This window comes from Paraphaeosphaeria sporulosa (assembly GCF_001642045.1).
Source record: "Paraphaeosphaeria sporulosa strain AP3s5-JAC2a unplaced genomic scaffold CC84scaffold_5, whole genome shotgun sequence".
Lineage (NCBI taxonomy): Eukaryota > Fungi > Ascomycota > Dothideomycetes > Pleosporales > Didymosphaeriaceae > Paraphaeosphaeria > Paraphaeosphaeria sporulosa.
The window spans coordinates 1,562,100-1,576,959 of record NW_017253364.1 but is presented as its reverse complement, the minus strand read 5'-3'; the positions used below and the strand labels follow the sequence as shown (position 1 = coordinate 1,576,959).

General features: G+C 50.4%; 6 protein-coding genes across 6 annotated transcripts; 2 read left to right on the top strand and 4 right to left on the bottom strand.

The window, feature by feature from the left end:
• Positions 1–3,897: 3,897 nt before the first annotated feature.
• CC84DRAFT_1176020 (uncharacterized protein) lies at positions 3,898–4,587 on the bottom strand (the record flags this gene model as incomplete). Its single annotated transcript, XM_018180186.1, has 2 exons — positions 3,898–4,074; positions 4,273–4,587. The coding sequence occupies 2 exons, from the start codon at positions 4,585–4,587 to the stop codon at positions 3,898–3,900; spliced, it is 492 nt and encodes a 163-aa protein (XP_018036294.1).
• Positions 4,588–4,828: 241 nt separating this feature from the next.
• On the top strand, positions 4,829–6,216 carry CC84DRAFT_1187026 (S-glutathione dehydrogenase; the record flags this gene model as incomplete). Its single annotated transcript, XM_018180897.1, has 2 exons — positions 4,829–5,184; positions 5,235–6,216. 2 exons carry the CDS (start codon positions 4,829–4,831, stop codon positions 6,214–6,216), a joined length of 1,338 nt encoding a protein of 445 aa, XP_018036293.1.
• A 470-nt stretch (positions 6,217–6,686) lies between these two features.
• CC84DRAFT_1196187 (acetylxylan esterase-like protein 1 precursor) lies at positions 6,687–7,705 on the bottom strand (the record flags this gene model as incomplete). Its single annotated transcript, XM_018181441.1, has 4 exons — positions 6,687–7,144; positions 7,194–7,263; positions 7,314–7,548; positions 7,596–7,705. The coding sequence occupies 4 exons, from the start codon at positions 7,703–7,705 to the stop codon at positions 6,687–6,689; spliced, it is 873 nt and encodes a 290-aa protein (XP_018036292.1).
• Positions 7,706–8,496: 791 nt separating this feature from the next.
• CC84DRAFT_1090620 (glycoside hydrolase family 61 protein-like protein) lies at positions 8,497–9,391 on the top strand (the record flags this gene model as incomplete). The annotated part of the gene is made up of 4 exons (XM_018174363.1): positions 8,497–8,582; positions 8,635–9,197; positions 9,250–9,299; positions 9,350–9,391. The coding sequence occupies 4 exons, from the start codon at positions 8,497–8,499 to the stop codon at positions 9,389–9,391; spliced, it is 741 nt and encodes a 246-aa protein (XP_018036291.1).
• Positions 9,392–10,161: 770 nt separating this feature from the next.
• Positions 10,162–10,986, bottom strand: CC84DRAFT_1244714 (HET-domain-containing protein; the record flags this gene model as incomplete). The annotated part of the gene is made up of 1 exon (XM_018184161.1): positions 10,162–10,986. A coding segment is annotated over one exon (825 nt), but the record flags the coding sequence as incomplete, so codon positions are not given.
• Positions 10,987–11,812: 826 nt separating this feature from the next.
• Positions 11,813–13,742, bottom strand: CC84DRAFT_1164341 (proteasome-activating nucleotidase). The gene is made up of 2 exons (XM_018178467.1): positions 13,364–13,742; positions 11,813–13,314 (listed from the first exon to the last, which is right to left on the bottom strand). Exons 1-2 carry the CDS (start codon positions 13,686–13,688, stop codon positions 11,939–11,941), a joined length of 1,701 nt encoding a protein of 566 aa, XP_018036289.1. The 5' UTR covers positions 13,689–13,742; the 3' UTR covers positions 11,813–11,938.
• Positions 13,743–14,860: the final 1,118 nt, after the last annotated feature.

Here is a 14,860-nt window from a genome sequence, read left to right as displayed (position 1 = left end):
GTTGCAAGCAGCAGCTTGACTACGGCCTCTTGTCCGCCCCATGCTGCCCAAGATAGCGGTGTCCGCCCATCATTGTCCTTCGCGTCGACGTCGACCCTGCGTTTCTCCAGAAGCCATTTGACTGCTACCTTATTTCCAAGCTCCGCCAAATAGGATAGTACACTCCTTCGATGTGAGAACTTGAAGCTCCGTTCAAGGTAATGATCTCCTCCTTCCTCGCGATACTGGGAGTGGATCTCCTCAGGATAGCTTACGGAAAGCATGTCCTTAGAGAGAGCGCCCACAAACGTTTGGAGGGCCTCCTTACTTTTGTTTGCCAGGGCTGCGAAGAGAGGGGGTCCATACCGCTCTTTTCCGACCTTAAGGCAAGAGATGGCGGATGGGTGTGCTCTAATAAGGCAGGACAAGTTACGCTCCCCTAACACATACAGCAGGCTCATTTCTTCCGTATGCCTACGTACTTGATGCTTCTCAAATAAGTTGTCCAGCTTAATCCAGAACGTTAGCGGAAAGCTTAGGATAAAGTTTCTTTGAGAAATACCACTTCCTTCTACCATATCTGCATGGTAAAGGACATTCCGCACGGCGTATTCTAGGAAAGGAAACATTCCATTAACTAATTTGCGTAAGTCTTTGGCCTGCTGCGATGAAGCATTCGGAAGGTTGTTAGGGATTTTCAGAGGAAGTAAAACATCCATCCTCATGTAGGTGAGGCAGCATTGTTTTAGCTGCTCGTGACTTTTGCCCTGGAGATTGCTCCTGAGGTTAGGCCAGACGTTGCCTAGACCGTCTTCTTTCAGGAGAAAGTCTCTTACTGACTCGTGAATAAACTGGACTGTCTGATTCCTAGATGTCGTTATCTCGACCAGGCCTTTCGATGAATCGAGTATGAATAGTTTGATCGCATCTCTAGTAACCCCGTTAGGATCCCACTTTGATACTGCTTCAGGCTCAACCCCAGAAAGAACAGCGAAGTACAACTGCTCTGGACTCAATGGCTGCTTCGCGAAAAGCACCCATTGTATACACAGTACCAACTCGTCTCTGTTGTGCGAGTCGCGGGTCAATATATCGCGAAACAGTTTGTGGAGGTCGCCGGGAATCTCCTGCAGTCTTCGCCGAAGTGCATGGATACGACCTCGGTCATGCTCTTTGTTCAGGATGCCTACAACAAGAACGACCCACATAAAGACCCCTGATGCCTTTTCTTGAAGTTCGCTTCGTATTTGTTGCGCAATTTTGCTCTTCTCCATCCGTAACTCGCTCTCTAGATAATTGGCGATGTCCTGACTGTGTCCTTCTTGCCTTTCTAGGACTAGACTTATCCCTTTCTGGATTGTGATGTGTGGGTAGTGTCTGCTCGAAAAACAAACTTGGAAACGGATATTAGTTGACGCTGAGAGCTCGCCGACGCGTTCAAAGAACTGTATCATATCTCGGACCTGCTCTTCTTCGCATTCATCTAGGGCGTCAATGAAGCAGACTACAGAGGACTGAAGACTCTGTATAGCTTGCTCCAATAGCGATTTGAGAGATTCGATGCCCCATTGGTGATCTGGTCTGATGCTCGACGATGAAAGACCGACCGATTCAAAAACGAACTGGAGAGCGGGAAGCCGTTCGAGAAGTTGCAGGAGCAGTGACCGATAAGTCCCTATTGTAGACTTTTCCATGTCCTCACCTCGGGCGTTGAAGAAGAAGGAGACAACAGTTCTGTCTTTCATCGTTTCCCACGCATTAGCAAGAGCAAACTTCATTAAGGTGGATTTTCCAGTTCCAGGCTTTCCTTTGATCCACAAGAAGCCGTGGTGTTCCCCTAGTTTGGCTATATCGAGCCAGTCGATGTACTCTGGCTTTGTTAATAGCCATTTACATGTCTTGGTGTGGGCGTTTTTGATAGTCATCTGGCGTGCATCGATTTGGTCAAATTGCAAGGAATCCAATAGTATCCGCCTTTGGCCGTTGTCCAGCCGCAGTGCCTTCCCGCCTAATGACTCCGTGATCTCTTTATGAAGCCTTTTGAAGGCATTCTCTTCGCCTTCGCCATAATTTGGCAGCATAGTGATACTGAATATACCTAGCAATGAGTATGCTCTGTCTTCTTTGCGCGTTGTGTGGCGGCCTTTAGACCACGATAATCGATCCTCTTTGCTAAACTTGTCTAGAGGAGCCCCCTGAAGGGCGCGGATAGGGATTCCTGTGGTGGCGTGGATGCGTTGTTCTAGAGTCTTCTTGTCACCTAACCGATGCCCCTCTTTCGAAAAGAATGTGACAGTATGAGGAGCTAGGAGCTCTTGCAGGGTCCAGCCTCGGGTAAACCATCGGCTTCGCTGAAAAGCCGGCTCCCAGGTATACTTAAAGGTCTCACTATCTGCATCTCGCTTCCTCGTAGAGACATCTGCGAGATACACATAGCATTGCGCTGCCTTTTGGTACCAGCGAAACATCGAGTTAATCGCACACTGGACTTCGATAGCATCTGCCTTGTTGATGCAGCAGGTATCCACCCAGAAGTATTCCAAACCATCGCGATTGGCCTGTTGTGCGCAGAACTGGATTTTGGCATAGCCCGCCTTGCTCTTACTTTTGTCATTCGGAAATTCGTTGAATGTTACCTCTTCATCCTTCTGCCAAGTATGCGAAAGTATAGCGTAGGGAGGAATTTCGTTGTCGTCATGTATGTCTTCGGTGAAGCTGAGCTCGTTATCGCCGCTGAGCCTTAGGAGTCGCATTGAGTCGTGAACAAGTTCTGGCACACGGGAGTCTGTTCGTTCGGTCAATGGCGACCTTTGTTGCGTGGAGGAGTCCAGTTGTGGAAGAGCGATGGCGCGAGAAGTGATCAGGCAGCTGCAGCAGGCTGTCCTTGGTCATATGGGGCTGGCGGCGCAGCATGTGGCGGAGCAAGGCTGAACAAAACCTACAAAGCGCAAACAAGATTTCTACCAACGTTAACGCACCTTGCTATCCTATACATGTTTATATTCACCACGTTATAAAAAGCTGAGGGCCGAGGTAAAAAAACGTAGCCCACTAAATTATTGCAGCGAAGCTTCGAGCTGCTCTAGTGACGGTGAGATGCTGCCGCTTGAATTGGGAGGCACTGAAGATTGGCCACCTCAGACCTCGTCAAATTGATGATCTCCTCCGATGAAACTAGCAAGGAGGATGACCGGCCCGCTCCTGCCAGGACCTTCTAAGGTGGCGAATTCTGGTGTTTTCAGAGAATTGAGTTGGTTGACGGGAGCCATGGCCAAGGCTGAGGTTTGGCAGGGACGCCTGGCCTGATAGATTTTAGCTCACTAAACAAGAGCCGGGCCAGCTGAGTTCTGGTGCTGCTCCCAATCCTGAACTGGATTTACTTATCTTCCGGTACACGTGAGCGATGCGCAGACCCTAGTTTGATGGTAAAATACCTGTAGAGTCACCTTGTATTAGCAGGGTTTAGTGGTTCGCTTCCGCTGGAAGTACCAATCGACATAGCGGCCTAGAGGGGTTTTTCTACAGCTTAGATAATGCTATCTATAAAAATATAGAGCAATAAATGCTTAACGTTAGCACTGCAGAAAGGGAACTCTATCATGCAACAAAAGAAGGTGCAGAACAAATCAGGCTCAGAAGCAACGATGTAAAGGTAAGTTTTAGGGAAGAGTAGATTATAGACATTTCGTATTAGCTACAGCAGACTATTTTCAAATAATTACAGCGGTATTCGCTCTGTGTACGATGTTTTAGCTACTAAAAGTCAAAGTACCCCTCGTTTGTCTCGCCACACCGTGCGTCTCGCTACGCAGGGATGCACATTATACACCCAATACTTTTAAACAGCATGAAAGCATACGGATGGGCCAGCACTCGTGGATATTGAAAACGGCATGTCCTCCATCACCCACTCCGGTACTATGCGCCTGTGTTATAGCCGAGAGCCCTGTTGCACTGTTTCGTTTCCACTTCGAATTCCGTACAGCCGGTCGAAGATGTTGAAGTTGCTGTAATCATTGATGAGGGAACGGTGCCTAGCACAGGCGCAAAACCCCAAGATGAATATTGATGGGGACAGATGCGGCACGTGCTATTCTAAATCCCAAGGTCGTATGCGAGCAATTTTTTCATAATTTGGTACGCGTCCAATCACCCAGATCACACCCAAGGAGCCGGGATCCAGCAAGGTGCTCTTTTGGCTGGAAAGATATAAGACCTACAAAATCCTCGTGCACTAGAGCCGATTTTGGAGCCCAACTTGCGTACCTAGGTCTTCCCTCTCGAACTTCGCACCGTCAATATCAAGACAAAGATTTGCGCATAATGAAAACCCTCCGAACAACCTTTGTAGCCTCGTCTTCGATGCCGAGGCACGGCCGCAACCCCCGAGTTAAAACCATTAACTAACTTAGCACGTGGCACCCGTTGCTGACCAAGCCAGCGCCAAGACTGTGGACCGATGGCGTCAACATGACATTCTTCGAAATCCCATCTCGATGTTCCCACCAAGCGATGTGACAGCCCCTGCACACCACGAGGCAACGTCCTGACGCTCTCATCTCGTTGGCCGCCGAAAGCCATCTGCCGACGGCTCTTTGAATAAGTCATGACGTGTCGGTTCGCTCTTTCGAGCGTGTATTGCAGGGACGAGTAATATGCCGTGCACGGGACGTGAGCGCACTGCACCGTAGAGGATCACCTGTAGCTATGTCATAGGTATGTATTGCTTTGTGGTTATTATCGTTGAAATTCCCCGCCTTCTGGTGATTTCTATTCATACTTCTCTCTACAAAACTTACTGTGATACCCCTCCTACTTCGCACATTCTACCTTAACGAAATCGCCCAACATGGCTATGTCCCAAGCAGCTCTCAAGGCTGAGCAGGCCATTGGCCACGGCGACAATGCTACCACTGTACAAGACGTTACGAACCCGGACATCACGCCGAATGCTGCTGGCGAGGGCACGATGAAAGCGCTCGCCTGGATGGGCAAGAACAAGGTTGAGGTGATTGAGGTCTCAAAACCTAAGATCATGGAACCCAGAGACGTAATCCTAAAGATCACTGGCTCGACCGTGTGCGGCTCCGACCTGCATCTCCTCCACGGAAGCGTTGTGGAGCTTCAAAAAGGCGACATTCTCGGTCACGAGTTCTGCGGTATTGTCGACGAGGTCGGCAGCGAAGTGACAAAGTTGAGGAAAGGGTACGTTACACGTTGCGCCACGCGCGAAAGCACACCTAACGTCCTCATAGACAGCGCGTTGTAGCGTCGTTCCAGATCGCCTGCGGTAATTGCTACTACTGCGACAAGAAGTTGTCTTCGCAATGCGAAAAGACCAACGCGAACACTATCGAAAACGCCATGTACGGTGGACGCACAGCCGGCATGTTCGGATACTCACATTTCACCGGCGGCTTCGCCGGCGGCCAGTCAGAGTACACTCGTGTTCCCTATGGTGATGTCAACCTCCTCGCTCTTCCCGATAGCGTCCCCGACGAGAAGGGCCTTTACCTTTCCGACGTTCTCTGCACCAGCTGGCACGCAGTCGTCGATACTGGTGTGAAGAAGGGTGATGTCGTTGCCATCTGGGGCGCTGGGCCTATTGGACAAATGGCAGCTGAATTCTCGTTGATAAACGGTGCCTCGCGTGTTATCATGATCGACCAGAACTGGCGATTGGACTTTGTCAAGGACCGCTACCCCAATGTCGACACACTTGACTTCTCATCTCTGGGCAAGGGTGAGAGCGTTACAAGCAAGCTCAAGGAAATGTGCAATAACCGCGGTCCTGACGTCAGCATTGAGTGCGCGGCAGGCGAGTACGCAAAGGGCTGGGCCCACTACTTCGAGATGATGCTTGGCTTGGAGACCGACACCAGCGAGCTGATCAACGAAATGATTACATCTACCCGTAACTTCGGCAGCTGCGGCATCACCGGCGTGTACGTCGGTTTCACGAACCACTTCAACATCGGATCTTTGATGGAGCGTGGTATTCGTCTCATCGGCAATGGTCAAGCACCCGTCCACCTCTACTGGGAGTCTCTCTTGAAGATGGTCGAAGAGGGCAAGATTGACCCGCTGAAAATGGTTACGCACCGTGTCAGGCTCGAGGACCTCGACAAGGTTTACTACAAGTTTGATGAGAAGGCGGATGGCATGCAAAAGGTCTTTGTGGAGACCCAGTTCAGTGCACCGGCATGCAAGGGCAGCCCGCAACTGAAGAGGTTTTAAGCTTGGTTGCGGGATATGAAATTGGCAATGGTGAGCAAAAAGTTTGCTGTGATGAGTAGTCGATATGAGTATGATTGTAAATATACCACTTGATGAATACCAACATAATCACTTTTTAGCTTTCCATGATTGTCTAGTTGCGACTGTGAAATCTAACATCGAACAGAAATCGACACTGTCAACCACTGTCACACGCTGTAAGTAGAAAATTGCACGAGTTTCAGGATTGATCTATCCTGGAAATGGTTAGTTAGTTTCTCTCTCTAATCATTCACAGCCGTTAAATCATCCGACGCGTTCCACCATAAAATCAAATCGTACGATGATTTTACCAAAGTTCCCCACTTGTGTCTTGGATCAGTGGCCTATCAGAATCTCTTGTCAAGCGACTCAAAGCGGGGCCGGACGAGTTCATTGCATGGTATTTCTTTTGTACTTTAGAAGTTCTAGTTCATCACTCGCGGGAGGCCTCAGAGGCCGAACCATGCTTCTGAAGCATCAAGGTGCGATGGAACCGAATGGCCAACACCCTGAGCCCAGATACCTTCCACATTCGGACCGAAATCATCCGTTCTGTAGTTCTTCTCCGGAGTGTTCGATTTCGACGATGTTGGCGTGAGGCTAACATTAAATACGTTCGTCCACTGGTCGATCGTCTCCTGATAGTTGTTGGGTGACAAAGTGCCATCAGTCGATCCATGCCAGATCTGCATGCGAGGGCGTGCACCGGTGTATCCAGGGTACATGGCCCGAGCTACGTTGCCCCACTGTTCGGGACTTGCCTTGCTATTTCCTCCACTGCAGGTGTTATTCCATGCGGCGGCAGCTCCAGAGGAAGAGACAAAGCAGCCAGCCGGTACACCGGAATAGAGAGATACGGCAGTGACGAGATCAGGGTAGGTCGCAGCTATGACATTGGACATCATCGCTGATCGAGGTTAGCCAACGCATGGTACTAGAAAACATTGTAGACATACCCCCTGATGAACCACCCGTTACGAAAACCTTCTTTGGGTCAATCTTGTACTGCGTGATAGCGTATTTGATCTATAACATGGTTATAGATCGAAATTTGACGACGATCAAAGGTACTGTACCATGTTCGCGATAGCATTCGAGTCACCACCTCCATTGTGGGTGAGCGAAGCTTTGCTCGATACATCCCAACATTCAGTTGTGGAACTCGGCCAAACCGTCACATAGCCTTTCTTGTCCGATCCCTGGTGCCATGGGATCTTGCTGTTCTGGAAATACTTTTGCGCAGACGACTGACAGGAATGGATCGCAACGACAAGCGCATCGCTTTTCACAGTGTCTGGGACGTATACCCACCTAATAGCGGAATCAGTTTTGTTTGTCTTGTGCATCGGGGTACCCACATGCCAGGCTTTGCTTTCGCATCGTTGTTGTAGTTCGTCACCTGCGTTAGCGACGCCGCGAGCGCAGAGACTCCATGCAATAACAATGCCACAAGATTTCCACAACGCATCATGGGCATACTGCTTTCTTCTAGAAGCCTCTCTGATATGGATGCGAAGGTCGACTATGTATCATGCCTCGCTCCCCACCACAAGCGGGGCCTTGTGCATTGGTGGAAATTTGGTTGGTGGGAATTGAAAGTTGAATTGACCCGAAAAGCTTCATAAATTCTTTCTAAACTGTACCAAGTTCATGTGTCATGGTAATTATTTTACAGCTGTGACATTGGCAGGCAGATGCACAGGGATCTGCCATCAAGCTTTTGGCTAAGCCTCGAGCAATATCAGCCGGCTGTCAACATACACCCTTGCTTCCCCACGTTTCCACCCAGGTGGATCTCACCTATGCTGCCATATACCAGACACAATCACTTCCACAAAGCTCCTGCAAAATCAGCCCCACGATTTTTCGCTTGTGTTCCAGAGTAGGACGTCAGGTGCTTCTCCCATAGATTGCGTGAAGCAGAGACCGGGATGTTAACCTATTTACCCACAGCAAGCATACCGACAATCTAATCTAGACTGGTCGCATCAAATGCGGGACTTATATACTGCCAGACCTGGGGATGTGGGGAGATACTGTGACTTCCGACCACCACACTTCGCAAAGTTTTGGATCTGTGAGCTCCAACATTCTCCGACTGTTTTCCGGGCTGTACTACGCAATTTCGCATAGTGGATTACGTGCCACATGCTCGGGAACTTCCGCATACGTTTCGTGATCTTACCTTGATAGAGTTGTCGTGATACTGACGAGTTCTGTTGAAATTCTCGCGTATCCACAAGCATGTGGCTCACTGTTATGCTCGGGGCCAGTTGGCTGGCAGCTCAAACCTCCGCCCACGGCGGATGCTTAAACTACACCGTCGGCGACACGTGGTATCCAGGGTACCTTCAGTGCTTGATACCATCCTGTTGTCATTGCTAACATCTCCCAAAGATATTCCCCCTTCGACGATCAAACCTTTCAGGACGCTGCTCCATGGATGGTCCAAAGAAAATGGATCACCAACGACCCCATCTTCGAAACCACCAACATCTCCCTCTCCTGCAACACCCCCGGCACCCCCGCCCGCTCCTCCATCCCCATCCTCCCCGGCCAGAACATCACCGCCGTCTACATGTACTGGGTACACACCGTCGGCCCCATGATCGCCTGGATGGCGCGCTGTACCAACGACGATTGTCACACGTTTGACTCCTCAACGGCGGACTGGTTCAAGATAGGAGAGCGGGGGTTGCAGGATGGGACTATCGAGCTGGGAAACTGGTTCCAGAAGACGTTCTCGAACTGGGATGGGAGTCCGAGTTTGTGGAGTGAGACTGTGCCAAGGGGGTTGAAGAAGGGGAAGTATCTGGTTAGGCATGAGATTATTAGTTTGCATAGTGCTAATAAGCCGCAATTCTATCCGGAGTGTGCGCATCTGGATGTGGGGGGTGAGGGGAGTGCGGAGCCGGGTGAGGAGTACCTGGTGAAGATTCCGGGGGTGTGGAGCATGAATCGTAAGTGATGCTTGAGTCACTCGGTGGGAGGGCGGTTGCTGATGGTGCACAGAGCCGGAGATTAACATTGATATCTATGCGCCAAATGTGTCGAATAGGACTGTAAGCGCGCAAGTTCCCATCCGCAAGACCCAGCTGCTGATATGGTCCAGACTTACACAATTCCGGGGCCGCCGGTGTGGAGTGGAGTTTAGAAGGCGAGAATGGCCAAAGGTTCATGAATTAGATGGAGAATTTGCGAGAATTCACAAGGCCGCTCGAGAATCCAGGAAAATATACCCTGAGATATTCGGTCTGTGATAGTCCGACTAAGTGAACTACTACCCCTTACATGCCTGATAGAACCATAGCCTTCCAGGTAGTGCGGAAACTATGAGGGCTCAGGTTGACGCTTGAAAATCTGCGTAAGCTTCTGTGATTTAGCCTTGTCCCTTCAATAAATTATTTTCACATTGTAAGCTTCGCCATACCACAAGCATGCGTGCTTTCCGACGTCTAGACTACATTCACTTCTTATAGAGAAGCGATCCGCCCCTCGGACTTGCCAGGCTTGATTTACTCGAGTAATCTCCTCAAAGACCTTGTTCAAATAGCGGCCTCCTATACGTCATGCGCCCTTTCTCCGGTAAATAATTTCTTCCACGTGTTCGAGGAAGAGGCCTCGAAGCTCTTAATAATCGTTGGGATAGTTTCTGATACCAGCCGCTAATGGTAGTAACAACAACTCGCCCTTAATTGCTTCGAGATCAAAATCTGGATAGGCAATGAACTCCCTCGAAACAAGGCTTGAGCACGAACGTAGATGAAGCCGCTTGTGACCTCGTCGAAACGATTTTCAGGGTATACTGTGACAGCTTCTGAGACGGAGAATTAGTCGCGCTATAAAACAAGCTTAATAAGTGCTAAGATACTTCACTAGGAAGACATGCCGAGTACCTTGGCTGGGTGTGGCCAGGAAGGATGATCAGGACCAATTACGTTTTCGCCCCCCAAGTGGCGCTAAGAATCCCTGTGGAATATCTACTTCACGGTCCGCTGATGCCCAAGACCAAGATGGCGCTCGGTATGCTGCTGATTTATTGCTGGGGATCGACGGTTCCAGATGCCTCTTGTGCCACAAAAGTAGCCTGATCAAGTCCTTGACCCACAATCCAGCAACATACTCCATACCATAAACAGAAGCAAGCATCTCTGCCAAACCCGAGATGGCAACCAGTTTGTCCCTACCATGTGTCAAACTTCTCTTACTGTAATCTTCCACTATATTAGACCAGAGTTTGACGTTATCAATGTCTTCCAGCGGATCATAGTCTTGTAATACCCGCGCAAAGTTCTCAGGAGACAGGCCAATGGTACCTTCTTCGAAAATTTCAGGCAGCGCTTCGTATGCAGTAGAGACGCGGCACTCCCGAGCAATCTGCTCACGCCTCAAGTACAGTGTTCTTGGCGGAAGTAGACGTTTCTGTAACGTCCAGGCTCGTTTTGCGAGTGGACTCTCCTCGATGAGTGCTCTCGTTCGTTTTGTAATGCAATTCCAGACATACAACTTGTTAATTTTGCTCTGGTCTTCCCATGGCATCGCAGCACTAAGTGCTGTCCCCGTAGGTGGAAACGTCACTTTCCAGACATTGGGCACATCTGGTCTGTCATCAAAGCATAACCCAGTATCGCCATGCAGGGAATCCGATGCCGCAATATTCAAGTAAGAGTTTGAATACACATGGCTCATCTTGACAGCTTCATACTGCCAATCTTCATTTTCATCTTGAATGATGCACAAACTGTCGATCTGGTTATGCTTTGGAGAACACGTTGCTCCTTTCGATTATCACCTCGGGAACATATCCATAGATAATCGAATCCGCGTTGCCACGAGGGCAGCTCTGAAAGTCTTTGACAAGCTTTCGAGCTGAATACCGTTCAGGGAGCACTACTGTGGAAAGACACGTGTGACTGCGAAATGCCCTTGCCGAGAGGAGGATGTTCGACTTTCCAAATTGAACTCCCAGCAAACGCATGTGAGCTTGCTCGGGCCTGGATGGCTACGAATCTTGGAATTTATCGCCACATGGCATTTTGCTGTGACGGTTAAAACCCTGTTCGAACGACGGCGCGTACTCGTGAAAATCCAGCGATTCAAAAGCGAGGATATGGGCGGTTCATGAGCACGTCTTGGGCCAGCCCAAAAGGCCTGCTACCAACCCCTTTACGTGCTCACCTTGCCTCGAATTGGTTTTCTGAAGAGCTTCCACGATACGAAGTATGGCGGAGTGGCGTAGAGGGCCACCAGATTTAAAAGGGGCTTACGGATCTTACATGACGGTATGGTGCCTCGGAGCATTTAAATTAGAGATAAGTTGGCATCATGTGCTTGTGTGTGTGGAGGAGGATCGAATCACTTCCTCGAAGAACGTATGGCGCGATAAATCTCTACAACAACATTCACTGTGAGATATTTGGATGGGTGCGGGGGCGCTGTGCGGGCTCATTGAATGGATGATAAGTGATCTCAAGGCTTCGTACGAAAGTTATTTTCAACAGCATCATGTGATGTTTTCCAGTTGTAAAGCATTATAGTCCAAGGGGACAAGTCTTTTTTTCTTCAGAACCTGTAGCCTTCGATGTCATGAGTATCCGTCTATACCGATACACATCTACTAGACCACTACATAATTATGAGGCCGTATCCAAAAGCATCAGTTTTACCCAAAGGAATCCACCACTAGCCATGAAATCCCCACCTAGCCTCTAGCGGCCCGCCTGTTCATCATGGCCCGATACCTCGCGGCGTAGTCCTCGCTTGCACTCATCTCCTTCTTCCCGCTCTTCCACTTCTCCGGTTCAGTGTTGTCCATCTCCGCAACCAATATGCGGATCTGGTGGCGCACGACCTTGAGCAGGAGGTTGTCGCCCAAGTGCTCTGGGATGTCAACCGCAGGGACAATATGCTTCTTCGTGGCGTCCTTTTCCTTCTCCTTCTTCTGCGCGGCCTTGGTTTTTGCCTCGGACTCCTCAACAACAGCCTTCCCACATTTATAACACTTCTTCGTGCACTCGCACACATCCTCCTTCTTCTCCTCTGCCGCAGCTCCAGACGCAGCCTCAGCAGCCGGCGCTTCCTCCTCCGGCGCGCTCTCCGCCTCCGCCGCATCCACAATCTCAAAGTCGTCGCCCTTGAAACCCCGAACAAGGCTCAGCAGTGCCATCACAAACAGCTCCTTCAGATACGCAAAGCTGAAACCCTCGGTAAGCTGCGCTACAACCCCGCACAGCTCTTCGGGAAACTCCAGCCCATCGTTGCGCCGCAGCAGCTTCTGCCGCCAGTACTCCGCGTAAAGTGTGCGCTCCTTCTCGCCAGGGAGGCGGAAGTGGTACTTGCGGTCGAAGCGAGAGGGTCGCTTTGCGATGGCGGGGTCGAGCTTGTCGAGGTGGTTTGTCGATCCAATCATCAAGATACCATCGTTTGATTCGAGACCGTCGACCTCGTTGAGGAAATAGCTGCGGATGTTGTCATCGACGAGGGAGTCAAGGTCCTCGAAGATGAGAAGGCAGGGCGCGCAGCGCCGCGCCTGCTGGAAGATCTGCCGGATTGAATACTGCTCTGTGTTGCACTTTGTCTCGAAGCTCTTGACGTAGAGGGAGGATACCTGGTCGGGCCGGGCGTAGAGGCTGTTGATAAGCGCCTTGATGGAGACGGTTTTACCGTTGCCGGGGACGCCGTGTAGAATGATGCCACGCTTCCAAGGAACCGCGTACTGTGCGTAGAGAGCTTGGTTATCGAAGAAGCCTTGCACGTCCTGGATGAGGCCAGCCTTCATGTCTGGGTCCAGGATGACATCATCCCAGGAGGAACCCTCGACGGCTTTCCACAGCTCCTTGGATTTCTCCCAGTAGCCGTTGTCGAATACCCAGATCTCCTCGTGAAGGAGCGAGGTCCACTTGCCGGCGGCAAGGATGAGGGCATCGGTCTCGACGCAGTGGCCGTCTTGGACGTTGGGGTCACCCGATGGGGTGCGTGCATGCAGGATGTAGAAGCAGCGAGTTGGGGATTGGAAGGGGTCCCGGTAGATCAGGTGGAAAAGAAGGAATTTCTTGCCGTCCCACTCGAATAGGAACCCAGTCGATGTCAGTACGGTTGACCCAATGCTTGGAAGTAGTGGCATACCTAGCAAAGTGGAACTCGTCCTGCAGCCTGCCAGGGTGCGTCTTCTTTTCGACGCCGCTTCCCACCGGCATCCACTGCCGGGTCGCATTGAAGGTCTCATCATCGGCCTCGTGCGAATATGTCGCCTTCCCTGCAGCAGCGAACTCCAGGAGCGAGCAGCTTGCTGAATCCACAACAGTGACGTGATGCTGGCTGTACCACTTGCGAATGATGTTGAGCATTCGCTGCTTGGTCTCAATGCGCTGCTGACCGGCGTGCTCATTGAAAGCGTCAAAAACGCCCTGCTCAACCGAGTCATTTCTGAAAGCGACCTCGAAGCTTGCCATTTCGGAGCAGAGGTAGAGAAGTGAAGTCACAAAGAATTGAAATCAGGTGTAACCTGGTGTTTTGCTCAATATGTGCGGGAGAAGGTTACTTTATATACACCGAAGCGGCCGCCCACGACACGTATGCGCGCAACGCAACAGCAAGACTGGCTACCGAAATGGCAAACGGTGGACCCAGGAGCGCTCGAATAATCATTCACTAGGGTGATAATCATGTGCACGAGTCTGCATGCAGCCAGGCTGCATCGATCTAGGCAGCCACTTTCGATTGGCCTATCATAGTAATCTGCGGTCGGAACGATTGGAATGAGTGTGGTGGGTTGCGTGGCGTAACTTCGCTTGCAATCGCAGGACAGAGATGACATTTCTGTCATTCATAGGCTATTCACAACTGTCGGAATACGCACGCGCTTTGTTGAGGGTGAACGGCGATGTTGCCCTACAACGCTACTGCGCCTTGCTCTCCCTGCAGATCGGAATCGAGAGGCGTCGCAGATTTACCAGTTCCTCTCCTCATTTGTCCCATATGCATGTAAGATGAATTGGTTGGACGCTGATACTTATCGGGGGTGGTGTACAATTTCACCGGTGAGACGGGCCTCTTGGTTTAGGCCCCTTGCTTCTTGTTTTTCACCGAAATTCCTCTTTTGGCACTCAATATGTTTCGTGAAATGGAACAGTGTACCTACTCAGACTGGGCACTAAAAGTTGCTCGAGCATCTCTATGATTCATAGAGAGAAACTATGGAACGAACATATTCAGCCTCGCAAACATTCTTGACTTGTATCGTGTTGATTCTGCCCCGCATCCAAGCTAGAGAAGCGCACTTCTCCAGAATCGACACCGGACGCTACCCCACGTGAGACTAGCTAACCCGCATTCACCCCACCATTTTATACCTCGCCGGACCAGATTGAGGCTCTTCTTCGGAGATATCTTTTTTCAGCTCGAGATTGTATGCCGCATCCGGCGTCCCCCTCGATCGAGACCAACAAGGCTAAGGTTTTACTCCGGATCATTTGCAACCCAGCTTCTTGATCGGGTATGATCTCACAACAGAGCCTCATTAAAGCTACCAAAGTGCGCAAAATGCATGCAAGCACCGCGTACGGCGTCAGTCGGTGAGGAGCTAATGCCTGCATGGCGAGGCACAATATTGAAGTCTATGAGC

Coding starts and splice junctions, on each gene's coding strand:
- CC84DRAFT_1164341 (XM_018178467.1), bottom strand. CDS start 13,688: ATGGCAAGCTTCGAGGTCGCTTTCAGAAATGACTCGGTTGAGCAGGGC. Junction 13,315..13,363: donor GGACGAGTTCCACTTTGCTA/GGTATGCCACTA, acceptor TGACATCGACTG/GGTTCCTATTCGAGTGGGAC.